Source organism: Monodelphis domestica, chromosome 7, assembly GCF_027887165.1.
Source record: "Monodelphis domestica isolate mMonDom1 chromosome 7, mMonDom1.pri, whole genome shotgun sequence".
NCBI lineage: Eukaryota > Metazoa > Chordata > Mammalia > Didelphimorphia > Didelphidae > Monodelphis > Monodelphis domestica.
In genome coordinates this window covers 36,640,244-36,667,755 of record NC_077233.1, presented here as the reverse complement: position 1 = coordinate 36,667,755, position 27,512 = coordinate 36,640,244, and the positions used below count along the sequence as shown (strand labels likewise).

The following is a 27,512-nucleotide window of genomic DNA, read 5'->3' as shown; positions in this document are numbered from 1 at the left end:
AATCTCAGGGAATGATTAACAGTAGCATGGGTCACATGGGAGCCTGAGCCTTGGGATCTGGGAAGATTCTAGGCTCAACAGTTTGTCTTCTCAGAGTCTGCTCTCCTGGAAGACCTTGAAGAGGATTTTGCCTGTGATCAATGGAGGAAGGAGTTTTTCTGGATCTGGCTGCTGGCAGCATCAGTCTGGACTTACTTGGACATCTAACAACATTAGATCCTGGCTCTATTTGATTTGGACACCTGGTGTGAGATTGGGATATTTGGGAAGCTAATGTTTTAGTTTAGTAATAGCTTAGTTAGTTATAATCTTTTAAATTAAGTATAAGTATATTCCTAAACCCTTATTCCTTTCCTACCCTTCCCAAACAATAAAGCAGAATTTATTTATATGTTTTCCTCTTGCTTTTCCCTTACCCCAAATCTTACCTTAACATTTCTTTGGCTTTGGATAGTGGTTTTTGTCATGAGTCCTTTGGGATTATCTTGGGTCTCTGTTTTGCTAATAGTTTAGTCCTTCACAGTTGATTGTTGTATACTATTTCTATTACTGTATATATTGTTCTCCTGGTTTTTGTTCACTTCACTTTGGATCAATTCAAATAAGTCTTTCCAGATTTTTATGAACTCATCCTATTCATCATTTCTTATGGCACAATAATATTCCATTACAACCATATATCATAACTTGTCCAATCATTTCCCAATTGATGGATACTCCCAGTTTCCAATTCTTGGCAACTAAAAGAGAGCTGCTTAAAAAAAATTATATATATTGTACAGGTAGGTCATTTCCCTCAATCTATGATCTCTTTGGGTTACTGTGAATCTTAAAACTGCTCAGACTCTACTTCAGAAGATTTGATTAAGCTATTCCCCATTTTTAACAATGGAGGATCAGGAATGTATTGAGAACTTTTAAAATTACTCCATCCTACTCAGACAGTGCCTTAGGGGAAGATAAAGTTGCAAACTCCTGACTGAACAATGAAAAGTCCCTAACTCATACTTATAGTAAAGCTAGAACCTTAAGCAAGGTCTATTTTTAGATCTAATACAAAAAGGTGCTAAATACCTATAAAGGTTAAATTAGTACCTAAAAGGTCAAGCAACTTACAAAAGGCAAGCTTAACAAAAGAAGTGTGAAGTACTCGAAGGATTTAATATAACCAGAGAAGGTGAGAACAAAAGAAGATGAGAACTAAGAATAGGCAGTCCTGGGAAAAAGCATCTATTGTGATTGGTAGATGTGAAAATTTAGGGGAGGTGACATTAGAGAAAATTTCTTTAAAAGGAAGGGACTTATTAAATTTGAGGGAGTTGGATTGGAAGTTAGTTGGAGTTAGTTGGAAGTCAGTTGGAGTTAGATGGAGTTTGGAGTTGAAGTGAGGACTGGAGCTTTCTTGGAGACAATCTTGAGGTGAGTGATAAAGACTGACTCGCTTTCCCTTAGGCTCAGGCCTAGGCCCTTTCTACTGCTTGGCTATTCTCTCTCTCTCTCCTTCCCTTAATTCCTTCATTTGTATTAATTAAAATCTCCATAAATCCCAGCTGACTTGGGTATTTTCATATTTTGGGAATTTCCCATGGCGACCACTAATTTTAGATTTTAAATCAAGACACTAAAAATTATCTTTACAGTTTGGCTGAAACCTTTACAATTTTGGTAATTCACAGTCTTGGCAAACCACATTTTCACAGTTACATTACAGACCCAGTAGTGGTATTGCTGGGTCAAAGAGTATGTGCAGTTTTATAGTCCTTTGGACATAGGTTCAGAGTGCTCTCCAGAATAGTTGTATTGGTTCACAGTTCCACCAACAGTGTATTAATGTCTCTATTTTCCCACATTCCCTCTAACATTTCTAATTTTACTTTTTGATTATTTTAGTCAATCTGCTAGGTGTGAGATATCTCAGAGTTGTTTTAATTTGAAATTATTTAATCAATATTGATTTGGAGAATTTCTTCATATCACTGGATAATTTTAATTTCTTTTTCTAAGAACTGCCTGCCTGTTTATATTCTTTGACTGTTTATTGATTGGGGAACATCATAGTTCTAATGCCAGAGAATTAAATAAAAGGATAAGTTTTGTTTATTCTGTTATCCTCACTTATAGCAAAACAATTCACATAGAATCAATACTATTGATTCTAAGTTAGAAGAACAGTAAGGTCTAAGCAATGGGGGTTACATTGGATTACACCATCATATTTATTTAAGAATTGGTTTGTTTTGTAAGTCTTATATAGACATGGCTTACACATGAGAAAAATACTTTTCTTGGATCTCTTTCTTCTCTGCACTTGGAAGAAGTTTGGTGTATTGTAAAGAGTACTAAAGCTAGTGTTAGGAGAAATCTGGGTTAAAATCCTTCTTCTAACACTGACTTATTGTGAGGTCATGAGCAAGATACTTAAATTTCTCCATATCCTTAACTATAAAAAGTGGATATCTGTAGTAGGAATTATTGTGAGGGTGAAGAGAGAAAATCAAAGTGTTTTAAAACTCTCAATAAGTTCATATTAATTTATGTTTTTCTTTCTTCTAATCAATGTGTAAATTCTGTTGTAGCTCCACAACCTAACATAGTCTAGAACAAAGCATTTGCTGAATCTGATGTTTGAAATATAAGGGTGTGTATTGTTAGATTTAAAATAGTTTTGAGTGTTAAATAGTTGTAGATAAGAGAGTGGGAGCCATAAAATGTGATAATTAAAATGTTTGGGAGAAAAGGAAATATATAACAATTATGACCGCTGAAATATGTTTTCTACTGTGTCTTGGTTTTATATAAATATAAGATGGTTGCCAGGGAATATATTCCCAATTTATGAATATGCCCAAGCCAACTGGGTTTTATAGAGAAATTTAATTTATAATACACTGATTAATCAATAGAAAAAGAGAGAAAGTAAGAAAGGAATAAGAATGAAGGGCCTCAAGCCAATAAGGCCTAGACCTCAGTCCTAAGAGATAAATCAGTCAGTTGGTTTTATCACTCACCCAAGATCTCTCTAGGTAAGGCTTCTCATGCCAACCTCAGGCTCCACGTTCAAGAGAGCCTCCTTTCAAGAAATGTTTCCAGAGAATTCTCCTCCTGATTCCTCCTGAGTTCTCCTTCCACAGCCTCCTTCAAGACCTCTCAAGGACTCTCCCTCCAGGACCTCTCTCCTCTCAGACCTCCTTCTGAGCATCCTCTCTCTTCTTCTCTCTCAAAACCTCAGACCTCGCCATCTTTAAGCCAACAATCTAAGTTCCCTCCCCTCAGTTCTCACATCTACCAATCACTGTCGATGTCTCCCCTGTGTCAATGGTGGCTCTAGCTTAACCCAGGACTGCCCAGAGGTCTGTCTCCTTTGCACATGTCTGTTGAAGGTCATATTCTCAAATAATTAAATCTTGATCTTTGCTGCAGCCCTTCCTAAATCCTGTTACTCTGAGTAGGGTGGAGATTGTAGTTTCCAAGACCTGGTTCTGTCATTCCAAGTATCTCTATTGTATCAATTCTAAAATCAATCATGACTCAAAGAACTTCCTGTTCTATGCTTAAGCATAGGTCAAAGCCCTTTCCATTGTTTAGCAAAAGGTTTCTGTCCTAAAGTAGTCTTAAGTAGGGAGGAGAAGGATCCTCCCATGCCAAGGAGTTTCATATTCCAATAGAGTTCTTACTATCAGTAGGAAATTTTTTTCAAGTATGAAATTTCCCAATGGGGAAATTTCCAACATTCATAAGTCTAAGAAATGTTAAGGTTTACAGTATAAAATAAAGTTTACTTTAAGAAAACATAGTTTATCAAAGTGGCTAATAATGTCGTTAAGCACCTACTATGTGTAAGGTATGATGCTAAGTGCTGATGCAAAGACACAAATGAAATTGTCCTGAACCCTCAGGCTTATAGTCTAGTGGGGGATGGGAGTTGGGAAAGTAGAACAAAGTATGTATACAGATGTCAACATAAAATACAGGCAAAACAAAATAACAAGGGGGGGGGTATAGAAAAAATAAACCTGAGTTTGTATATATCTAGAATAATATAAGCATCGTGATAATATTTTTCCATTAATTCCAGCTCAGAGTTGGAAGGAAACAGGTTATTTAGTCCAATCCATACATGTCCAGGAATTGAATTCCCCAGAAGTTGTTATTAAACAACCACTTCTGAGAGATCCCATGACTTTTTTGAATAGCTCTAATTATTTGTATGTTTTCCCTTCTATGGAAAGGAAGAGGAAATGGATCTGGAATTTGACTGATATAAGGAACTCCAAGATGAGGTAACTCCCTCTCAATGATGTCAGTACCTTCCCAGTTTGGAGTTTTCTACAGCAGAGGTATCAAAGTAAACTAGATTAAAAAGTAATTGTGAAATATTTAACAACAACAACAAAACACAATAGAACACAAATAATGTTATTATGTGGTTTTCTAAATCCAAATGAGGCCCTCAGGACAGTTTAATTTCTATTTGTGTTTCACAACTATGGTCCATAGTACTCATATTAAGTGACTTGCTCAGAGTCCCACCCATCAGTATATCAAAGAAATTTGAGCAAAGAGCTTCTTCAAAGTGGCCTCTGAAGATTCCCCTAGTGAATTAAAATAGTCCTCTCTGCAACTTCTACACATTGGTCCTATTGACTCCACTATTCCATATATGAGAAACTGATTTTTAAAAATAATTACTTTTATAATGAACTTAACAGGGGCAGCTACATAGCACATGGAATAAAGCACCATGCCTGGAGATCAGGGGACTTGGGTTCAAATTTAGCTTGGAATACTTCATATATAACCCTGGGCAAGTCCCTTAACCTCACTGACTAACCCTTCCTCTGACTTATAGCTGATACTAATATAGAAGGTACGAGTTAAAAAAATGAATTTAACACCAAATAAAAAGAACATTTCCAACTATATAATAGTAATAAGAGGTTAATATATGAAACCAGAGATTTCAATTACGTTTTCTTTCCTTTTTAACTACATAAGAATATCTTGTAGCTTTCTTGTATCTCTCTCCAGGCTTCCTTCTCTTCTCTTCTAGGCCCTTTAAAAAAGTTGTCTCAGTGATATTTTTTAATTTTTTCTTTTCTTTCCTATCCCTATTCATTTTTGCTCTATCTTTCCATTGAGAAAAGCAAAACCATCCCAACAGATTCAGTCAAGAAAAACATTCAGGTGCTGCCTCTGCCGGAAAATGTCTTACTTTGTAATTTGAATCCATCACTTCTTTACCAAGAAATGGATATCATAACTTATCATCAGTCTGTTAGATATCTAATTAGTCATTGAATTGATATGAATTCTTACATCTTATAAAGTAGCTGGTCTTTGTGTTGTCATGGTATAAATTGTTCTGGTTCTGCTAAGTTCACACAGGTCTCAACCTAATTTCTTTGAAACTACATTTTTCATCATTTACAATTAATTAAAATATTTTGGCACTTCCTAACAAATGATCACTACATACCCCCTTAGTTTCCAGTTCTTTGCCACCACAAAAAGAGTTGCTGGAAATACTTTGTATAGATCCTAATCTATACAACTAACCCTTTTCTCTTTCTTTGCTCTCCTTAGTGTATAGGTTTAGTGTACCACTACTAGTATTTTTTAAACTCTTACTTCTCATCTTAGAATCAACATTGTGTATTGGTTCCAAGGCAGAAAAAGGGGTAAGGGATAGGCAATGGGTCTTAAGTGACTTGTCCAGGGTCACACAGCTAGCGAGTGTCTGAGGCTAAATCTGAGCCCAAGACCTTGCATCTCAGCCTGGCTCTCAATTCAAAAAGCCACCTGGTTGACTCTTGCGCCTCTGACTTGAGCCACCCGGGACTAGCCAGGATATTTCTGCCAGGCATCGGTAGGAAGGAGAAGAAAGGCGAAAAGCAGGTCCTGGTGACGGCGGACCTCCCTTTTCGTCTCGGCTCCGCCCGCCTTTATGCCCTCTTTACTCTAGCTGTGTATCCGTGTACTCCAGCAGTGTCCCACTGGTAATTGGAGGTGGGACTTCCGGTCCACGCTAGCGCCGTTTCCGTCGGGACCAGGAAACTCAATGCTAAGTTTCTTGAGGAAGGAACGGCTGCGGCGTTGTCCTGGCGACACCGGTGCGCGTTCCTCCAACCCTTGGCTTGGGTTGAGCAATTCCAGTGCTTTGGTCTGTCAACATTCTCGAAGTGGGCCATTTTTCTTCGCGGAAAGGTTTCCGGGAGCAGGAATATCTACCCTCGCTCCGTCGGCCCGTGGTTTCCTCAGCCGCGTGTGCTGTCTTCGCGGTGGGGGGTTCTCCGCCTGGCCTTCCGGTCCCCGAGCCTTAGATCGAGCGCTCTCTGCATCATGATCACGCCCGCGTTCGAGTTGAGCCAGGACGCCGAGTCGCTGACGATCGCCATCCGCGTGCCCTACTCGCGCGCCTCGGAGTTCGAAGTCTATTACGAAGGGGTCGATTTCAAGTTCTACGCTAAGCCGTACTTCCTCAGGCGAGTCGGGGCTAGGCTGTGTGTGTGTGTGTGTGTGTGTGTGTGTGTGTGTGTGTGTGTGTGTAAGAAGGCTGTGAGACCCCAGGTCGATGACCCATCTGCACGGTAAATGCTGGGAGGCCAACCGAGATTGATAGGGAGATACTTTCCATTTGTCAAATGATGACATTTACATCATTTTGGTATTGACATCAAGTATATAGACTTGAGTTAGTAATCTTGTAGCTCCCAAGACTGTCTTCAGTTATCTCTATGCTGATGATTCTTAGATTCAAGGATCTAGCCCTTACCTCTTTCTCCTAATTTCCCAGTGCATATGAGATAGCTCAAACTAGATGTCCTGAAGACATTTTAAACTCAGCATGTTCAACCACATGTCCAAAACAGAACTTTTTCCTTCCTTCCTTCCTTCCTTCCTTCCTTCCTTCCTTCCTTCCTTCCTTCCTTCCTTCCTTCCTTCCTTCCTTCCTTCCTTCCTTCCTTCCTTCCTTCCTTCCTTCCTTCCTTCCTTCCTTCCTTCCTTCCTTCCTTCCTTCCTCCCTCCCTCCCTCTTTCCTTCCTCCCTTCCTCCCTCCCTCCCTCTTTCCTTCCTCATTCCCTTCCCTCCTTCCTTCCTCATTCCCTTCCCTCCTTCCTTTTTTACCTCCTTCCTCTTCCTTTCTCTCTTACCTTCTGTCTTAGAATGGATGCTAAGTATCATTTCCAAGACAGAAGAGCAATAAGGGCTAGGCAATGGGGGTTGAGTGAGTTGCCCCTGGTCATAGAGCTAGGAAGTATCCGAGACCATATTTGGAACCAGGACCTTCCTTCTTCAGTGTGAAGATTAAATTTAACTCTCCCCAGATTGTGAAAATGAACTTAACTTTCCCCTGATTGTGAAGATTAAATTGTAACCCTTGCCCATTTTTTAGATTTACTCACCAAAGGTGTAAACTCCCCATTCAACACTTGAGTGGGGAAGTCTGTGATCCATTGTGCAATGGAATCAGAATTAAACCGACTACACCTGGGCAGTCCTAAAGCAAAGCTTCAACTGTGATTGGTAGACATAAAATTAGGGGAAGACACAGGAAGTGACACAAAAGGAAGTGTCTTTAAAAGGGAGTTATAACTTCCTGAATGCAGTTTTGACTTGGAGTTGAATTTCTTGTGAGAGGCAGTTCTTCATTCTTTGAAGTTGAGACTGGAGAAAAATCTACTTACTGGACCCGAGTCCCTGTTCCTGGTGAGGCTGTTCTTAAATTTCTTCCTTTGGAGTGACACATGGTGATTGAAAAGGCTGACTCCTTTCCTGGATTTTCTGGAAAGAAAAATAGCCTCAGGAGAGACCTACCTCTTGAGAGAGAATTCCCTAGGTCCTTGGCTTTGCCTAGGCCAGCTAAGGACTAACTCCCTGCCCAGGTTGAGCCAAGGGCCAGAAGTAAATGACTTCGTGATTAGGCTATCTTACCTTATCCTCTCTCTGATTTTCTTACTTTACTCTTTCCATATTTTGTAAATAAATCTCTTTGGAATAAATTAAATTCCTGGCGACCCTATTCTTAAATAATCCAGTCCAACTTTTTTATATAATTAATCCTTTTTTCCCCCCTTATACTAGGCCTGTCATTGTATCCACTGAGCTGCCTAGGTGCCCCTGAACTTTCTGCTGAAACTACCCTGTCTTCTGAATTTCCCTCTTATTGGACAGGGGACCAGCACCCTCCCAATTTCTACTTACAACCTTTAGATATCATTCTTGATTTTTCAGGCTCCCTTACATCCGCCCCTCTATTGTTAAGGCTTGCTGATTTTATCTTTATAATTTCATTTCAATTCAGTTAATTTGTTTGTGTCTGCTAATGTGCCAGCTCTAGGACAAAACCCTTGCTCTCAAAGAGCTTACAGGCTAATGGGGAAGAAGACACCCAAAAGGAAGCAGGAAAGGGGAGGTAGGGTGTGTAGGGGATATATCATCTCTGAAATATACTGCTTTTTCCTTTCCTTTTTTTTTTAACCCTTACCTTCTATCTGAGACCCAGCTGCCCCCTGCTTTTTCCTTTTCTGATGTGTCATCAGGCTAGCATTGGCCCCATATCACCTTATGAGTAGATTATCACAATGATCTGCTGCTTGGGCTTCCCCCAAGTCTCTCTGGACTCCAGCCCATCAGCCACTCAGTGGTCAGACTGGCCTTCCAAAAACATAAATCTGACTATGTCACTCCCTCATTCAGTCAATTTCTGGGGCTCCCTATCACCTCCAGAGTCAAATATAAAATCCTTTTTATGGCATTCAAAGTCTTCACTGGCTCCTCCTACCTCTCCAGTCTCCTAAATCCTCCTCTCTCTCCTTGCCCCTTCCCCTGTTTCTGCCATTTAATTACACTGATTTTTGTGTTCCTTATTCAACAAGATACCCCATTTCCAGACTGGTCATTTCCCCTGACTGTTCTTCATGACGGTGATACTTTCCTACTGCGTCTCTGCCTCCTGGCTTCCTTCAAGTCTTAGCTAAAATTCTGTCTCCAAGAAGTTTTGTCAGCCCCCTTAATGCCAGCGTTTTCCAGGGACAGCTGGGTAGCTCAGTGGATTGAGAACCAAGCTCAGAGATGGGACATCCTGGATTTAAATCTGACCTCAGACACTCGCTAGCTGTGTGACCCTGGGCAAGTCACTTAACCCCCATTGCCTAGTCCTTTACCAGTCTTCTGCCGTGGAAATTGGTTCCAAGACAGGAGGTAAGGGTTAAAAAAAAATGCTAGCGTTTTCTCCACATTTATCTTATCAGTATTTTGCATAGGGGCCATTCCCACCCAAATGTAGAGAACTTTGACAATGGAGATTGTCTTTTTGTATCTCCAATCACTTATCACTGTGCCTGGCACATGATAGGTGCTTCATAAATGTTGATTGATTGGTATAAATATCTATAGTATGTACATTCCTTGGACTTCCTAGCTGTGTGACCAGGACAAGTTACTGAACTCCAGATGCCCAGCCCCTGCTGCTCCTGTCTTGGAACCAAGACTTAGTGTTGATTCTGAGATGGATGTGAAGGTTTGAAATATGTATGGTAAACTGGAGGTCAATCCTAGGCATTGGTGTGGGAGGGGCCAAGAGGAAAGACTGCTTTCAGAAAGTGGAGTTAGAGCCAAATTGTGAAGGAAGCTAAGAGGTGTGAGAGAGTGTGCAAGGGGTGAGTGAGCCCTCGTGCTGAAGCATGGAGTGAGTGAGAAACAGCAGGGAGGCCAGGGTCCCTGGATGTGGAGTTTGTGGAAGGTGTGAAAGTTTGTGGAATGTGTAGGGAAGTGGCTTTAAAAAGCCTGAAGGGTCCTGGAGAGTAAATGAGTCAAGGGGAGGGAGTGAATGAACGAGTGGGCAACTTACTTGGTCTGGTCTGCCCTTTGGGAAGGTGACAGAGAAGCCAAGGACTGGGCGCCTGAGGGGCTCCAGGCAGGGAGAGCAGCCAGCCTGGGCACACAAGAGCCTTTGTTTGTACTGTTTCAGGTGTAAAGTGCCCAAAGCCGGCCCCACGGTGGGGCTGGATTAGTGGAAAGAAGGGTCCACAGTGAAGATGGTCAGTGAAAGTAAAAATGACCAAGTAAAAGTAAAAATGCATTTGTGGAGTGGGACAGGAGGGACCCTCAGGGATGGGGGAGGATGGAGTTGCCCCTCAACGTAGTAGGGAAGTGGAGAAGATGAGAGAGCTTACTGATCAAGGGAATGAGTTCCATTTTGGGCGTTTCAAGTTAGAGATACCCGCGGGACGCCCAGTTCAGAGACTCCAAGATTGTGAATGTGAGTGACTGGAAGAACAGGGTCCTTAGCAGAGGATTTAGGAGGAAAGGTAAGGAGTTTCTTATTGGATATATGACACTGGATACGCTGATGGAATGGCCAGGTGGAGATGCAGGCTGGCTCAGACTAGAGGGGAGGCCTGGAGGGATCGGTTTGCTGTCTGTCTTCAGACAAACTTAACTGGATCCAAGGGAGCTTTGTTATGAAGATTGTTTCCCAGTTTATTTCCCTTCTGATTTTGGTTACATTGGTTTTGCTTGTACAAAACCTTTTTAATTTGATGTAGTCAAAATTATTTATTTTACATTTTGTGGCTCTAAGTTTTGCTTGGTTTTAAAATCTTTCCCTTCCCAAAGATCTGACATGTATTCTATTCTGTGTTCACCTAATTTACTTATAGTTTCCTCCTTTATGTTCAGGTTATTAACCCATTCTGAGGTTATCTGTAGGGTGTGAGGTGTTGGTCCAGGCCTAATCTCTCCCACACTGTCTTCCAATTTTCCCAGCAATTTTTATTGAATAGTGGATTTTTGTCCCAAAAGCTGGGGTCTTTGGGTTTGTCATAGACTGTTTTGCTAAGGTTCCTTACCCCAAGTCTATTCCACTGATCCTCCTTTCTGTCTCTTAGCCAGTTAAAAAACAGGTATTTTTAATGTTCAGGCCAGACCTCTCTCCCACCCTACTGCCAATTGACTAAGTAATCTTGGTTAGAAAGCTGCTAATGAAAGGGAGCATTCCCTGGTAGATAGAGGGCCAATGGTGGAGTCAGAGCACTTGACTTCAAGTCCCACCTTAAACAAAAATGAATTGAGTGACCCTTGTAATAGAGGGGATACTCCTAATAGAGAGATACTTCTGAGGGTGTCTATTCTCTAGAGGACTAATGGATCAAAGGTTTTTCCTACCCTCTACCCTTCACCTCCCGGTTTCCTCCCTCTTCTGAAGCCTTTAGCTTCCCCTCCCCTGTCTCCAGTTTCACTCAGAGTGCACTATGAGATTTCAGAGGAAATACTCTTTTCTCTTGATTTCTCAAGGGGTTTATTTGGGGAAGACAGGACAAGGATAGAGGATGAGGTAAGAGGGGTGGGGTTTTCCCTAGTCTATACAAAAAAGTTAGGAGGATATTGGGGAAATGGCAATCAGTCACTAGCAGGGACAGAGAGTTTGGAGGACAAATATTTTTTTTCTTCTTTTAACCAGCCAGGTAAATATCAGTCAATCAGCAAAAGCTTCAGGGTCTTCACCATCAGCCACAAACAGCTAAAACTTAGTCCAAAAACCAGAAACCCCAGCTTCTTCTCCACCACTCTGTCAGAAGCCAAAAAGGTCTCTCAGCCTAGGTCAGAAGTAAGTTCAGCCCAGTTCAGCTGCTGGCTTGGCTCCAATGGTCTTTCCTGGGAACATTACAAATGGAATGTTCCTTTTGATTGACAGCTCTTCTGTCCTCAGCTTTCTGTCTTGCATGCTTGCCTTGCTAATTCTCTCTTACACACCCTGGACAAGTCATTTAACCTCTTTAGTCTCTCTGGCAGCTAAAGCAACTTGTACTTGCTGGGGATGTGGGGCATTAGTGCTTTAAAGTCAGATTGTTATTAGCATTCCTTTTTTTTTTTTGTGGATGCATATTCCACATCAACAAACTCACAGGTCAATATAAATCATCAATATTTCTATATGTTTCCAACAAAAATCAGCAGCAAGAGTTAGAAAGAGAAACTCCATTTAAAATCACTCTAGACAATATAAAATATTTGGGACTCTATCTACTCAAACAAACACAGGAATTCTGTGAACACAATTATAAAATACTTTCCACATAAATAAAACTAGATCTAAACAATTGGAAAAACATTAATTGCTCATGAGTGGGATGAGCTAATATAATAAAAATGACAATCCTACCTATTAATTTACTTATTCAGAGCCATACCTATAAAATAATTTTAATTAATTTAGAATATTTTTCCACGGTTACATGATTCATGTTCTTTCCCTCCTCTCCTCTCATCCCCCTCCCATAGCCAATGAGCAATTCCACTGGGTTTTACACGTATCATTTTTCAAGACCTATTTCCATATTATTAATATTTGCAATAGTGTGATCCCCTTCAAACCATGTGATCAAGGAAATGTTTTTCTCCTGTATTTCTACTCCCGCAGTTCTTTCTCTGGATGTAAATAGTATTCTTTCTCCTAGGTCCCTCAGAATTGTCCTAGATCATTGCATTGCAGCTAGTAGAAAAGTCCATTATGGTTGATTGTGCTACAGTATTTCAGTCTCTGTGTACAATGTTCTCCTGGTTCTGCTCCTTTCTCTCTGCATCACTTCCTGGGGGTTTTTCCAGTTCACATGTAATTCCTCCAGTTCATCATTCCCTTCAGCACAATAATATTCCATCACCATCAGATACTACAACTTGTTCAGCCATTCCCCAATCTAGGGATATCCTCTCATCTTCCAATTTTTTGCCACTACAAAGAGAGCGGCTACAAATATTTTTGTGCACATACTTTTCTGTATTATCTCTTTGGGGTACAAATCCAGTAGTCATACCTATCAAATTACAAAAAAAACAACTTTAGAGAATTAGAAAAAATAATAACAAACTCATATGTCTATATCCTGCTCCCTCAAAGGGGGGGAAGATTAATAGCAGACAAAATAATTTTTTCCTCAAAAGTGATTTCATTCCTTTTGTTGGGCTTTAATTATTTAAAAACCCTTACCTTCTGACTTAGAATTAATACTATGTATTGATTCCAAGGCAGGAGAGTGGTAAGGGCTAGGCAGAGGAGGTTAAGTGACTTGCTCAGGGTCACACAACTAGGAAATATTGTTTTTTTAGGTCAGTCCTTTTTATGGTGATTTTTGTGATGTCACTAAATAGATCAAACATACTGCTATTTGATTTCTGTGCTTAATAAAGACTTTTTTCAAACTTACAGATTGACCCTTCCCGGAAGAATATCAGAAAATGCAACAGAAGATGGTTCATATGATATGGACAAAGGTACACCAGTGGGTTCTTTGTTTCAGGAACGACCAGATCAGTATAACTGGAAGCACTATGGATATGTCTGAGGGATCAGTCTAATAAAACAGATCATTATTTTTCATTTATTCCTTAATAATAGGAATAGAGTGTTTAACATTTTTTAAAAATGCACTTACTTACCCCAATAATTGTAATCTTTTAAATTTTACCATAATGTATCTTATTTGTAAAATCAGGGAATTGAACTAGATAATCACTGAGTGCATTCTCACCTTTAGAATTCCAAGATTTCATATTAGCACAGGTTAAATGGAATCATAGAAAGGGCTTTGGGAATTTTTAAAGTGAATCTGACAGCAGTGTTGGTGGTCATTATTCTCCGCTTATCCTTTTTTTTTTAGTTATCAAGAAATATTTAAGAATCAGAAAATGTGAGACAATTTCTGAATATGGTAGTAATCTGAATTTTTTGCTGTTACTGAAATAATAGCCCCGTATCTTATTTTTGAGCAGTTTTCATCTTAATCTTGAGCCATTTTAAACTTAACACCTTAGCTTGCCAGTATCAAAAGAAATAATTATGAAGACATTTAAAGGCAGTTTAAATTTTCTTTACATAGTTCCCAAGAACTTTTATTTTGTTAGTTTATGTAGCAATGTCTATTACATTTGTTAACTTTATTTTCTTATTTCGAATACCCTCCCTAGTTCAAGGCCCATGACTTGGACAGTTAGAATAGTTCCCTAACACATAGTTTATCTTGATCATTTGTGTTCTGTACATTGCCACTAGAATGAGCTTCCTTATCCCCAGCTTTGGCTCACAGATCTTGGGAAGGCCTTCTTTTGTATTTAATAAAGTTCATTACTGGCTCTCCTGGCCCTTGGCGGGCTGCCTTTAGCTGTCAGTCAGCCAAGGAGCATGTGGGCTGGGCGCTGAGCTAAGGGCCAGAGAAGAGTGGAGCCTTCCCACGGATACGAAGGCAGAAAGTAACTCACCATCATGTATTGGGGAGGCAATCTGGTGCCCCACACGGTGTCCCTGCAGACCTTCACTTCAGGAATATCCCTTTAGCTGCAGGGAACACGAAGGACTAGCGAGGGGAGACCCTGGTTGGAGGCTCTTTGGACCTGAAGGCTGGGTGGAGGGAGGAGAAGCAAGGGGCCCTTTGGTGCCGGTAGAGACAGCAAGATGGAGGATCAGTCCAGAGTTGGATCCTGGCCTCAGGGACCCCATCGAGGTTCCGTTGGGATGAAGAAGCAGTGGGCTTGGGGTGAAAAATCTTGAACCAATTGGGGACATGCAGCCTGCCCTGGAGGTGAGGCCCTGGACACCTGCAGACATTCTAAGGAGAACATGGAGAGCTGAAAAGGAAGACAGAGCAGCTGGAGCAGGACATGGAAAAAGGAGCTGAGGCACCCAAAGTTCAAGAAGAATCTTTATTGACTAAGCCGGCAGTGGGGCCCCTCAGTGATCATCACTCCCCCCCAGCCGAGGTGTTTCTATGCAGTGCCCAGAGGGCTCTGAAGCCTGCGGCTGGTTCATGATTTTACTCTCTGACAAAGGGGTCCCCAAAGACTGAAGCAACAGGGTGGACATGGAGCTTGTCAGCATCTTCTGGAGAGCCCCACATAGACCTGCTAGGAAGGGGGCTTCCAGGGGCCGAGAGTCAGGCACTGATCCTCCGCCTCGCCATTCTGTACCACCCGAACCCCAGAGATGTGCCCAGCTCCGACCCTCTTTTCTCCATCTTGCAGGGCCCTGCTGGGTCCTTTACCGACTTGTACCTGTGATTGGATAAAGGGATGGCGATGTTGATGGAGGGATTTCTAATTCCCTATTATCAGTGTATCTTAGAATATTTGAAATCCCATTAATTCAAAAATTCTCCCGTCTTTAAGGAATCTTTACACTTCGATTGTCAAAAGAGACTCCTGGCCAGCATTTCGAGGGGCTGAACATGCTGACAGCCCTCCTTGCACCCAGGAAATCCAGAACCGCTAAATCGCTGGTGGAAGTGTTAGGTAAACACTGGTGGGAGAGGGCGGGCTCTGGGGGTCTGAGGGAATGGCAGAAGGGGGAGCTGTGCGGGCAGGAGAGGGCAGGATCTGGAAAGGAGGGGAGAAGGGCCCACAGGACTGAACTCCCAGAGTCAGACAGGACTGAACAGTAGATAGCAGTGTTTAGGAAACTGAGTGGGATTCCTCAGCTGGAAGTAAATGCTGCTTAGAAAGTTGTTGTTCAGAGAATGTTATAAAATAGGTGCTTATCTCCCAAAAGGGAATCTTTTTCATATATTTTTGGCTTGGAGTTAGGGAGTCTGAATTCACTTCTGGTGCCAGACACTAGCTGTGAGATACTCCCTTACCCTCTATTTGCCTCAGTTACCTCATCTGTGAAATGGGAATAAAAATGGCACTTACCTCCCAGGGTTGTCATAAGGATCAAATGAGATATTTGTGACGTTCTTAGCACTGCATCTGACACATAATGAGTGCCATATAAATGTTTGCTGCAATTTTCATTGTTATTTTACCATGTATTTCTTTTGTAACCCATACCTTCTCTCTCAGAATAATACTGTGTATTGGTGCTAAGGCAAAAGAATGATGAGAGCTAGGCATTGGGGGATGAGTGACTTGCCAGGGTCATGCAGCTAGGAAGTGTTCTGAGATCAGATTTGAACCTAGGACCTCCTGTGTCTAGGTGTGGCTCTCCATCCACCTGGATGTCCCTGCCATATATTTTTAAATAAAGAAACTCATCTGTAATGGATTTCAAGAACAATTTAAAGTAAGGCAAAGTCTTTTGGGAACTGTAAAAAACTTGATTCCTTTTGCCTTTTGAAAACTTGACTTTCAACCCCTGCCTTAATGTATCACTGATAAGAAACTCTTAAACCAATAATATATGGAAAATAATCCCACTTTCTTCATATCATTGAACACATTTAGGTTCTTCTGAGCATTCTGCAGAGCTTAACGATTATGAGGAAGAAGATTTTGATTGGGAAATCGAACAGTCTCCTTACGAAGAATTAACTGAAAATGATCTGAGTTCACAGTGCTTTTATGGGTTTGGAAACCTGCGCACAGGCGTGTTTAAGAGACTACAGGTTTGTGGTTTTCCTTTGAAGACTCTCCAGGACATCTTTCTTAGCTGAGAATTCAGCATTTCACAAACCAAGAGTCATTGCTTTACAAGCCATGGTGTTTGTTAAAAATGGGAGTTATTATTCAGTGCATGTTGACTATGATTCTTATCATCATCATCATACAAAGCTCGTAATGACCAGGGTACAGCAAGGGGGTGCTGTGGGGCCCAGATGGCTGGGCTTGGCATCAGGGAGACCAGAGTTCCTATCCAGCCTCAGACCCTGACGCACTGTGTGACCCTGGGCAAGTCTGTGAACCTCTGTTTGCCTCCATTTCCTCAGCTGTGAAAAGGGGATACTAAGAGCCCTCCTTCCCAGAGTGGTTGTGAGGATCCTGTGAGGTTCTGATGGTCGAGTACCTGGCACAGTGCCTGGCCCATCCCACAGGCTCTGCAAATGCCAGCTCTGGTTGTCATCCCCTCCATAGGCACTTGACATCCGTCTATAGGGATGGAAACAGGGACAAGCCACAGCCAAGGGGAGACTTTTTCCTCTCTGCTGTCACGTGAATGTCACGCTGTGTTCTTGGACGATAAATGACCCAAAGGGGAGACATTTTCAGTCATTTTTCCAATTGGGACTGGCCATCTTTTCTGTGTTGTTTGTAAGGAACATCCTAAGTCACGGCCCTTCATGCTGTTCTAACACCCCGAGGTCCCTGCCTGGGCTCCAGGTTCTCAGTTCTTAGGAGGTTCTGTTGCCTGCGAGCATGTGAGGGAAGCTTGAGGGAGGCCTGACTCTTCACCTGCCTTCTGCCAGGGCTCATCCCTTCCTTTCTTCAGAGCCTCAATTTATTTTGTCATGAGCTCATGAGCTCATGTGGCATGTATAAACCTCTGAACACACTGAAACAGTGATTTGCTTGGGAAGAAGCCTCTTAACTAGGCTACTTCTACCTTGATTAGACTTTCCTTAGATAGTTAAATAAGGGGTTAGTGATTTCTAGACAAGCTGCTGTTATAATTCAGGAATGCTTTATGTCACTTCAGCTTCCTTCCCTGATGCCAGGCTAATACAGGATTTATTAGTCTGTGTTCATACTAAAATATGTTCATTGAAAAGTAAATCTATTAGGGTTGTGAGGTGGTTCAGTGGAGAGAGAACCAGGCCTGGAGATGGAGGCCTTGGGTTCAAATCTAGCCTCCAACATGTCTTAGCTGTGTGACCCTGACCAAATCACTTAACTGCAGTTGCCTAGCCCTTACTACTCCTCTTCCTTGTAACCAATATTTAGTATTGATTCTGAGGCAGAAGGGATTAAAAAAAAAGAAAAGAAAATATACTAATAGAATCTTAGTTTAAATTTTTTCTTCATATAAAAAAGAGACTTAATGAGCTTATTTAAGTAAAGCCACCTATTTAACTCTCAAAAGGGGTTTTCTTCAAGGCATGGGATATACTAGATAGGTGATCTCTTTGGTCTTTTCCAGTTTTGAGATTTTGTAAAATTATTCTTTTTTTCCTTTTGCATTAATTTTAACACACTATGCTCATGAACATTAAGAAATTAACTAGAACTTCCCACAAATGCATGCAAACCGAGATGTCAGATGTGAAAGTCTATTTTGGGGGGGAATATTAATGTGGCATAAAGCTGTGTTTTATGGACACTAGTCTAGAAATTTCTCAAAAAACTTGCATAGTTGGTTTTATATGCAGAGTTCCAGTGTAATTTTATGTACTGTATTTATGATAATCATTCTGTGTGATTAAAACAGATTTATAGCTTTAGACTAAAAATATGACCCTTTTAATAATTCATGCCAGTAATGCAGTTAGAAGAAATTGAAATAATTGCTGCATGAATTAAATAGCTTTGAGGAAATTGCTACTAATTTTAAATTGTAGATTTAAAGTCAACTTTCACATGCTTTAAAATACTGCCTTCACATTTAAGATGAGGAGCTAGGGTGGGTCTTTGGACAAGATAAATTCCTTAAAGTTATTTTGACTATGGAGGCAGACCTGGCTTTTAATCCCTCCTCTAAGGCTTATTATTCACCTGACTTTGGACCAGCCATTTAATGGTCCTGCCCTGAGGGTTGTGGGTTTGAGGGCCTCTGGGCACCTGGAACTCTGCCTGGGCTTGTTGCTGGCTGCCACCCAGATCTCCCTTGATTCCGCTCTTTTCTCTCCACTTCCCTCTTTAATAATTGGAAATACCAGGGAAAAGACCATCCAAAATTAAATGAGCAGATACTGTCTGTGTGTCTGTTTGGGTTGCTGTCCTGCACTTGGTGCCGAGGGTCACTGCGTTGGAGGGTTTTAACAAACGGTTCTTTTTCTGAAATCCTCTTCTTCTACTCTCAGCCCTTATTCAATAGCAAAGCTGAGGATAAAAACAAACAAGAACCAGTGGAGAGATTAAAAAGCAGTCAGAAAAAAAAAAAGACCAAAAGCCAACCGAAAAAGCAGCCAAGAGGGGCTTCCCCCCAAAGTCTCCAGAGCCAGGTTGCCAGTCTGGCCTGCAGCCCAGGGCTGGGGTTGATCCATGTTGGGGCAAAGTGCTGCCAGCTTCTGCGGGGGAAGCCCTCTGGGGATGCCTGTACAAATTGTGGGCCCTGTTGGACTCCCGCCACAGCCCAGGGGCGCCTCTGTCGCCTGTTGCTCTGTGCTACTCATTACGATTTTGCATTTTAATAACTAAGCAGCTTGTTGTGGCATCCCTGACCCAGGGAGCTGGAACCAGCCATGACCCGAGGGTTGCCTGGGTTCCTCCTAGCCAGCAGCAGGCACCCCCTGGTCACTGGGGATGAGCCACTGGCCATGGTGGCTCCAGCAGACCCTCTTAGCCATCTCTCTATTCCTGTTTGGTTGGGAAAGATGGGTATATGGAGGGGGAAATGGTTTATTGCACACATGAATTTCTTGAAAATGCTTTTGTGTGGTGTGGTCTTTGGCTTCCTAAGTGAAAAAGTCCAACAACACTTCTAAGGAGGCTTTTCTCTGTAAATGAATATGAAAGCCCTTTGAACAGTTAAAAACATTTTGTGAATCTAAGGTAGTATACATAATAAGTTCATTAAATGTCATCTATTGAAACGCTATTGAATTCAGTAGAAAAATCAATTTATTAATCATCTTAAAAAGCTGTTTATTTCCTTTTTAAAATCCCTATCTTCTGTTGTTTTTTTTTTTCAAACCTTCCCCTTCTGTCTTAGAATCCATGCTGTGTATTGGTTCCAGGGCAGAAGAGTGGTCAGGGCTATGGTGGGAGGTTCAGTGACTTGCCCAGAGTCACCCAGCTAGGAAGTGTCTGAGTCACATTTGAATCCAGGACCTCCTGTCTCCAAGCTGGCTCTTTATCCTCTGAGGAACCCAGCAGCTCCCTATGTATTTCCTTTTTACTCCTAGGCTCCGGTACCGGTGGGTTCTGGCATCAACTTCTGACAAGCTAGATGGCTCTGCTGGATGCTTGGTCTGCATTTTCTGTCTTGAGGTGGCTTGTGTGATTTCAGTGACGTGATTCACCCTCTTCTTTTTTGACTGACTGCCTCTAGGATGAAATGAGTGACGTGGTGGACATCCGAGAGCCTGACTCCACGCCCCCTGCCGAGCGCAGACGCCAGCGACTGGCCACTGAAGAACTCAAGTTTGATCCTGACCATTACTTGTAAGTATGGTGTGAGGTTCACTCCCATCCCCAAGAGAGGAGGAAGCTGTTGCTTCTTGTAGGCCATGGCCAGGCTTCAGCTGGGAGCTGACTGTGGCCGTGGCTTCTCTTAGCTAAACTGGGCCCTGACCTCACCTCTAAGGGCAGCACCTCCAGGAACAAGACAGGGATCCATTTAGACGTCAAATGCTATTTCGTAGTTGGCGCTTTTAGTGGATACTTCAAGCTCTGTTTGTTGAGGGTAAAATAGAGTATTAAGGCTAATCATTTAATTGGTTTAAAAATCCAAAGCCATGAGCAAATGCATCTCTGTGAATTTTCATAAGTATAGTTCCAGTTTTTACCTACCTGGCATTTTTTAGCAAGGGTCCAGGCTCGGTCAATACTTTCATTATACTAAATCCTGTCTTTAACTTATGAATAATTCTTCACCAAGAAAGTATAACTAGAATGCTAATAGAAATATTTATATGCCCCCCCCCCCTCGTTTTCCTCTGTTAGCTGTCATCTGCTTCTAACATTGCAATTTTGTTTTTTCTTAGTCTTCTCAACAAGACCTAATGAAGTAGTTCTTGAGTAGAGGTTGGAGCTGAGTTCTGAGAGCTGCCGTGACCTGGGGAGCCAGGTGTGAATCCCTCCTCTGCCCCTGAGTCACTTGCCTCTCCTCAGCTCTACTTCCTTGTCTCTGAAGTGGGGAGACGATGCCTGTCAAACTCTTGGCAAACTTGAAAGTGCTTCATTACTCTCAGTGTGAATTCTTTTCTCACATTGACTCTGGGACTGTTCTATGTTTCTGTCAAGCATCACAAAGTGTTTTAGGAACCTCCATTGTTCTAAACCACTGTTGTAAGAACAGGCTTTGCTATGTGTAGTTAAGTGTGTGACTCCCTTAGGGGATAGACAACTTTGTGTGTTTGTTTTTATTTGAACTTAACTGGGATTATTCAAACATTTACAGATTTTAATAATGCTATGTGCCAATTACGAATATATTTTAAAAAACTTTTTTATTCTTACTTTGACATTTTGACTGAGTCATTTCCTTGCAAAAACTTTTCCAGATTATTTTCCAAACATAAACTCTCATTCTTGGCAAATTTGTCTTTTTCTGGGATACAGATTTTTGACAACTGGGATCTGCTGTTAAAATGAGAGAAAGCAGTAACATTTTCCCCCCTTAATTCCTTCTTATGTATGATCTGAGTGCTTGCTGTTCCTCTGGTAATTAATATTTTATCTCCTGTCAGAGCATAATGCTAATTGGAATAAAGTATATCTTGTGTGCAAATGTCATGTACTATATGATACAGTGATAAGTAGCAAGACTTTGGGACATTATACAGGGTCCTCAGAACAGGATATCTTTTATATTTTAGAGGACATCTGAGCTTCTATCCCATTTATGTTGCCATTTCTAATTATGTTTATCTCACCAATGGATGGTTTTAAAGGTCTGCTGAAGAGCAGTTTGAAGAAGCCCATTTAAATTCATGCTGAATATTTAAAATGGAATCTCTATTGTCAGCAAATTTCCAGATGAGGGTGAGGACATCATGAAGGTTTGAGAAGGAGGGAGCTTAATTAGAACAATGGCCTAGCTTTTATAAAAGGGAACAAAAAATAAATTCTTGGGCTAAAACTGTTAAGAAATTTGGTTTTATAGTTAGAAGAATAATATAAAAATTGTATTTTTCTCCACCTTTTTTCCTTTTCTTTTCCCCAGAAGTTCATTACTTTAGTTTTTTCTGTTTATTTTCTTTTGATCTATGATCTTCTCTGTTTATTAACAAATAATACCTCTTTTTATCATAACCTTTGAAAAAATATTTTAAATTAAGTCTCAAAATTAGGGAAAATGGGAGAATGGAAGCTGTGTTGTCTTGGGCCATTTGATATTTTGTGATGTTAGAAATTGTATATCTTAATCATTTCACAGATTGTTACAGGTTATTAATGTTAATTGCTAAGTCAAATGTATACTTATTGACTGTGGGTGAGAATTACATGCTCCCCATATTTTGATAGGAGACTAGCCTAACTTCTTGGACATACAGACTGAGACTTCATTCTCAACTGGTATGTGACCCCAAGAAAAAGAATCCTTTAGAAAAAAACTTGTCCCCCTCTCCTATTTATGTCTTTTGGTTTATTTTCTTGGGCATCCTAGAAATAAAAGAGGTGATTTATCCTATTTAACATTTTTGGCTTGGGGAAATGGTTATTATGTAATTTCCTTTTTTATAAACCCTTACTTTCTGTCTTAGAATCAATACTATGTATTGGTTCCAAGGCAGAAGAGCAGTAAGGGCTAGGCAATGGGGGTTCAGTGACTTGTTCAGGGTCACATAGCTAGGAAGTGTCTCTAGGCCTGGCTCTCCATTCACTGAACCACTCAGCTGCCCTGGTAATTTCCTTTTTAAAAAATTGTAATAATATTGCTGCTCTTAAATTAAAAAAATTCCAGTTCTGCTAATTTCCTCCAGAATCAGTTCTACTACCTAGGGTTCTCTGATTTTATCATTTCTTATAGGCAGTCACATTCATATTCCACAGCTTTTTCAGCCATGCCCCATTTGTGACAAAAATAGTTATTGGGCTTAATATAAATTTACCTTAATCTCCTACCTTACTACATCTTCTTCTGAATTATTATGTAGGCATACCTTTCCTAGAGTCATTAATTAGTTCTGTGAAATTTAATGTTAGAAGCAACAATACTATAGCTAGTTTAGTAAGAACAGTGTTATAAATGAAAGATAAGTTCTGGTGGTGGAAAGAAGCAAAATTGATTATAAAACCTATAAGGATGGTATTAGAAATTAAGTCTTGTTACATTAGTTTAGAGATAAGAAGTGAAGAAGCTAGCTTGAGAAAGAATTGGAGTTTGAAACAGATCTGCGACAGAGTGTCAGTTTCAAATGTTGACAGTGTGTGTGTGAGGTATAACAGTTTTTCTGTGGTAGCCTCAGGGAGTGGCAGTTACACTCTTGGAGTGCTGGGAGCAGGTGACATCTTCTTTTCTCTCTTTTCACACTGTCTGAAGGTAGAAGGAAAGAAGGAAAAACCTGAAGGAGCAAAGTGATTTCCTTTTCCAACTTGGAAAACACTAGTGACTGTCTATTGCTGTTTCATAGATTGTTTTATCTCTGAGGAGACCAAACAAAGACCTGGTCTTTGGTTTGGAATCTGAGTTTGCTAAGACTTAGATTCCTAACTTGGTTCTTGCTGAGGCTCAGCCAACTGGCCTTTGTTATTTTTTTAACTTGGAGACAATGTTAAGAATTATATACTTCTTATGAGGATAATAGTGTTAGTTTATACTATTTTAAATTAGGGGAAATTTGGATTAGTCAGATCAGGAAGGATCAGTGTAGCCTTTGGAAACAGGAGACACTGTTTCTTGTGGAACCAGGGAGTTTTATTTGGGTGGAGTTAGAATCCCTTCCAGTTAGAAATCCTTTTATATCCTTATATTCTCAATGTATAGTTTATTTTTGTATAAAAAGAGTCTCCTTAGCGTCCTTGCGCCTGACCCTGAAGAGAAGTTCACTTATGAGCTGCATTTCACTTACATAAACTGAAGATACTTTGTAAGCTCAGCAAGCAGAGTATCTAATCAATTTATATCCATAATCAATTCATTGATTGCTTATTATTTTTACAAAACACCTCTTTATATGTATACACACATACACACATACATATGATGTGTTTAAAGAGTCTTTATGGAAGTTTTAGACTAATTTTCTAAATTGTACTCTTCCCTCAGTCTTTGTTATTTTCTGCAAAGAGTGGCTGAAATCTCCCAGAAAAGGGCAGGGAAGAACTGGCTTTTTAGAGATGTAATCTTTTGGCTTAAAGAAAAGTAAGACCTGACTCCTCAGACTGGGGGAGGTGCAGGGACTGGGGATCAGGCATCTGGGGCCAAGGTGGGGTGGAAATAAAGCAAAGAAGTGATAGTGAAGTCAAACAGAGGTATCTTAGTAGAATCAGAGAGAGAAAGAAGAAGGAATCTTTTTATCAAGGGACATTTCAGAGATTCCCAACAGTTTTAAAATAAGAATTTATTATGTGATTTATGTATTTAATGACTTCAAAACATTATGACAGGATTTCATACTCTTGTGAGGAAATGTGCTTAAAACGGATATTGTGGAAAATCATCAGTTAAAGAGGTAGTGTTTGGGTTATTCTTATAAAATAAGGCTTGTATGTTCAGAATTTTGATCAGAATCATCAAAGAAAATTTGAACTATGTTCAGTATATTATTCCTCTAAGGAAAGGAAGTGACCAAATTTGAAAGAACAAAATTTGAAAAAGGGATTTGAGCTTAATTGATTAAATTTTTAACTGTGAATTTTATTGGGTAAAATCTTGTCAGAAAGTGTATTCTCAGAGTGGCATAGATAAACTTACAATGTGCTGGTAATTTTCTAAAATAAATTTAGTCTTTATCTGAAAGTTTCCTGGCAGTTGAATACTATCAGGTATATGCCTTAATTATATTTTATGCAAAATGCCAATAGAGTCTTTTGGTATTAGTGCTTTTATTATTTTCCATTACATTCCCTTCTCTTTGACATTTTTGGGTAGAAATAGTGGTTTCCATTTTATAAGCCTGAATACTGCTGATGTTGTATTTCCAAAATCATCTTGAATGTCACTGATTTAAGTATTTAAACAGTTGTAAAAGTATTTTTAAAGAAAGTTCAAAGTCATTGCAAATACTGCATGTAATCAACCTACCAAGTTGTTGTGTATTTGGTCTTGTGATGGTCAATATTGATAGTAATATTACAAATAAAGAGTAATTGTTAACATTTAGATCGTGTTTTAAGATTTTCAAAGAACTTTACTAATATCTCATTTTATTTAAGCTTTACTATAATCCTGTGAGTTAGGTTCCCCATTTTATAGTGGAGGAAACTGGGCAGACAAAGGTTAGGTGACTTGCGCATGCACACTACTAGAAAATATCTGAGGCTGGATTCAAACTTCGATCTTCCTGACTGTGAGGCTGGTACTCTTAAATAAAACTCAAAATTTTAAAAGGCTATAGGACTTTATTCACATACCTTGAATTTTTCTTTCAACCTTCCTTTTCCCAACTCCCCCCATTTAAAAAATGGCTTATTTAGCTAGGCTCTCTACTTGGTCTTGCTTTTCTATTTGGACTACATGTAAAGAGGAATACAATAACTTTGGGACAGACATGAAGCCACTATGACAATTCCCCAAGTACCGAATTATTTCTCTAGCATAGTTTTCTGTTTTCTTTGAAGCGATAAATAAGACTTTAAGTTGAATGATTAATGAGAATGGGAAAGAAATTCCCCTCCAGGGAATGTTGTGTTCCAGTAGTTTTTCCTGATGCCGGGGTGCCTTCCACCAAGGAGTAGAATAAAAGAAAACACAAATCTTAGAAGTTGTCTTCTGTGTCTGGGGCAGAAAGAAGGAAGGAGAGGGAGTGACAAACGACACAGTGGAAGAACCGGCCAAGCTGGGGAGAGATGGTTGGAACTTCCCCTTTCTCCCTTTTGTCTGCCTACGTGTTAGCAGCGATGGTAACTAAAATTAATGTGCTGAGCCCCTCCTTGGCCCAGCACTTTCATTGTATTAAGCACTGCTGGAGACTGCCCTGAAAATAAGGAAAATCATCCAACCTAGATGCTGGCTATCTGTCTGTGGAGATTCCAGGAACTGCTTGTGGCTTTATGGGGATTTTTTCCCTTTTTTTTTTTTTGCTAATTTGATTGAAAAACCTTTGCCTTTGTAAAACCTGATGTGTGTGGTGCAATGTTAGACGGTTGTGTGCCGCCACACAGCTCCACCGTGGGATACCAATGATAGAAGTGTTTGGGGGGGGTTGGTGGGGGGAATGCTTTTATTTTTGGAAGATATTAGACATGTGGATGACCTCTTTTGCAATGTGTACTGTTCTTTAGTTACTTGGTAATTAGCAACGAGAAAAAGTTAAATATAATTAGAAATTACTAGGAGAATATATTGGACATCACTCTTCCTTCCAGGATTATTATTTTTGTTCAATGGTTTTTAGGAGTGAAATTACTTTAATGCCCTTATTTTTTTTTCTCCAGTTCATTGACAGATGGGGAAATGGCAGCAAAGAGTGAAGATATATATATATATATATATATATATATATATATATATATATATATATAGTTGATTTAAGGTGATTAACGGAAAGAAAGATTAAAAATAAAGACTATGTGACTATTCTTTGTAACAAGTGCCTCTCTTCTTTTTCCAGGGCAGACTACTTTGAAGATGCGGCTATTCGACACCTTTTGAAGTATAAGCCCTGGTGGACGATAGCCTTTTCAAAAATGATGGACTCGATAGGAAAAAATCCGGAGCAGAATAAAGACGAAGCATTTCAGGGTGAGCTCACAATGACCTTCTTTTTGCTCTTTTTGGTCTGTCCACGTGAGCTACCAGTTTTGGGGTATTTTTCCCCCTCTCTTAACTTTTTGACTAAAGGCAACACTGTCACTACCCTGTATAGTGCAGAGGTTCAGTTTTCATTTCTCCTTCTAGTCTCCTTCCAGTCTCTTCATGGCCTTGGAGGGGTTTGGGGTTTTCCAGAGCTGTGCCAACAGAGTACAGACTGTGGGAGGCTGGCCCTTCAGAGCTGGAGAGGCTTCCAGGACAGACCTCACGTATAGGCTGAGCTAAATCTGGAGGAGCGACTCTCCGGAAATGTGGTGATGAATCCTTTTGTCTGCCGCAGCTTACCCTGACAGGGTCACTGTTTGGGTTTGTGCAGAGGGAGGACTTGGGCACTAATTTTCATGAAATTGTATGTCTGTATTTCTGAGGTGGGTTCATCACGTTTCCCACAGTGATTATTCCAGATTGTTGGTCCATCGGTCCCCTGCAGCAGCCTCCGCCCTTCTCTCACAGTGGAGGGAGTCCTCTCGGGCCTCCTACTGTACACAGAAAACAGACGCCATCCTTGTCAATCTGTGGCTTCTCTACTCGGCATTTCCCAGACTTTCTCTCTCCTCTCGTTCCTGTCACACCTGCTCCAGCCACCCTTCTTTTCGACCAGAACCACAGCCTTGCTTGTGCTGCCAAGGATACCCCATCCCGCAGCAGCGCCTCTCATTCTTCTCCATTTTCAGCCTCTTTTTCCATTGCTTCCCGCAGGCGTGCCTGGGCCTCTTCTCACTTCATATAGCCATTCGCTCACATGAGAGGGAGACACTTTAAGGGGTGGCCTCTGTGCTGCCACCTTCAAGTCTCTTCCTTCCAGGCAGCTTGGAATGTGATTGCAGCACTCAGCCGAAATGCTTCCCCAGCATCATCAGCGATCATTTCCCAACATACATTTTTATCAATGTTGTCTGTTTTTAACATCGCCAGGATTTCTCTGCATTTTTCATATTATTTAGTACCTGAAACATTCCTTCTTATAGTTGTGAAGAATTTGCAGGTCTTTTTTGTCTGGGCACATCCTTTG

The 27,512-nt window shown here is 40.6% G+C and overlaps 2 protein-coding genes across 6 annotated transcripts in view; one reads left to right on the top strand and one right to left on the bottom strand.

Annotated features, from left to right (window-relative positions):
• GXYLT2 (glucoside xylosyltransferase 2) overlaps window positions 1-6,188 on the bottom strand; it is a 124,308-nt gene extending 118,120 nt beyond the window's left edge. The window contains exon 1 of the mRNA XM_016424446.2: window positions 5,958-6,188. Coding sequence (XP_016279932.2) covers window positions 5,958-6,188 — 231 coding nt within the window. The remainder of the gene's footprint in view (window positions 1-5,957) is intronic.
• SHQ1 (SHQ1, H/ACA ribonucleoprotein assembly factor) overlaps window positions 5,998-27,512 on the top strand; it is an 87,005-nt gene continuing 65,490 nt past the window's right edge. Inside the window, exons 1-6 of one of the 5 annotated variants that reach the window (XM_056804432.1) lie at window positions 5,998-6,482; window positions 13,208-13,272; window positions 15,160-15,282; window positions 16,213-16,373; window positions 19,913-20,025; window positions 26,301-26,431. In XM_056804432.1, the coding sequence (XP_056660410.1) occupies window positions 6,340-6,482; window positions 13,208-13,272; window positions 15,160-15,282; window positions 16,213-16,373; window positions 19,913-20,025; window positions 26,301-26,431 (736 nt within the window). In that variant the 5' untranslated portion in view covers window positions 5,998-6,339. Of the gene's footprint in view, window positions 6,483-7,683; window positions 7,708-10,129; window positions 10,311-11,471; window positions 11,609-13,207; window positions 13,273-15,159; window positions 15,283-16,212; window positions 16,374-19,912; window positions 20,026-26,300; window positions 26,432-27,512 lie in introns of those variants that run through there. The other 4 variants (XM_001373278.4, XM_007500094.3, XM_056804430.1 and 1 more) reach the window with 4 other exon arrangements.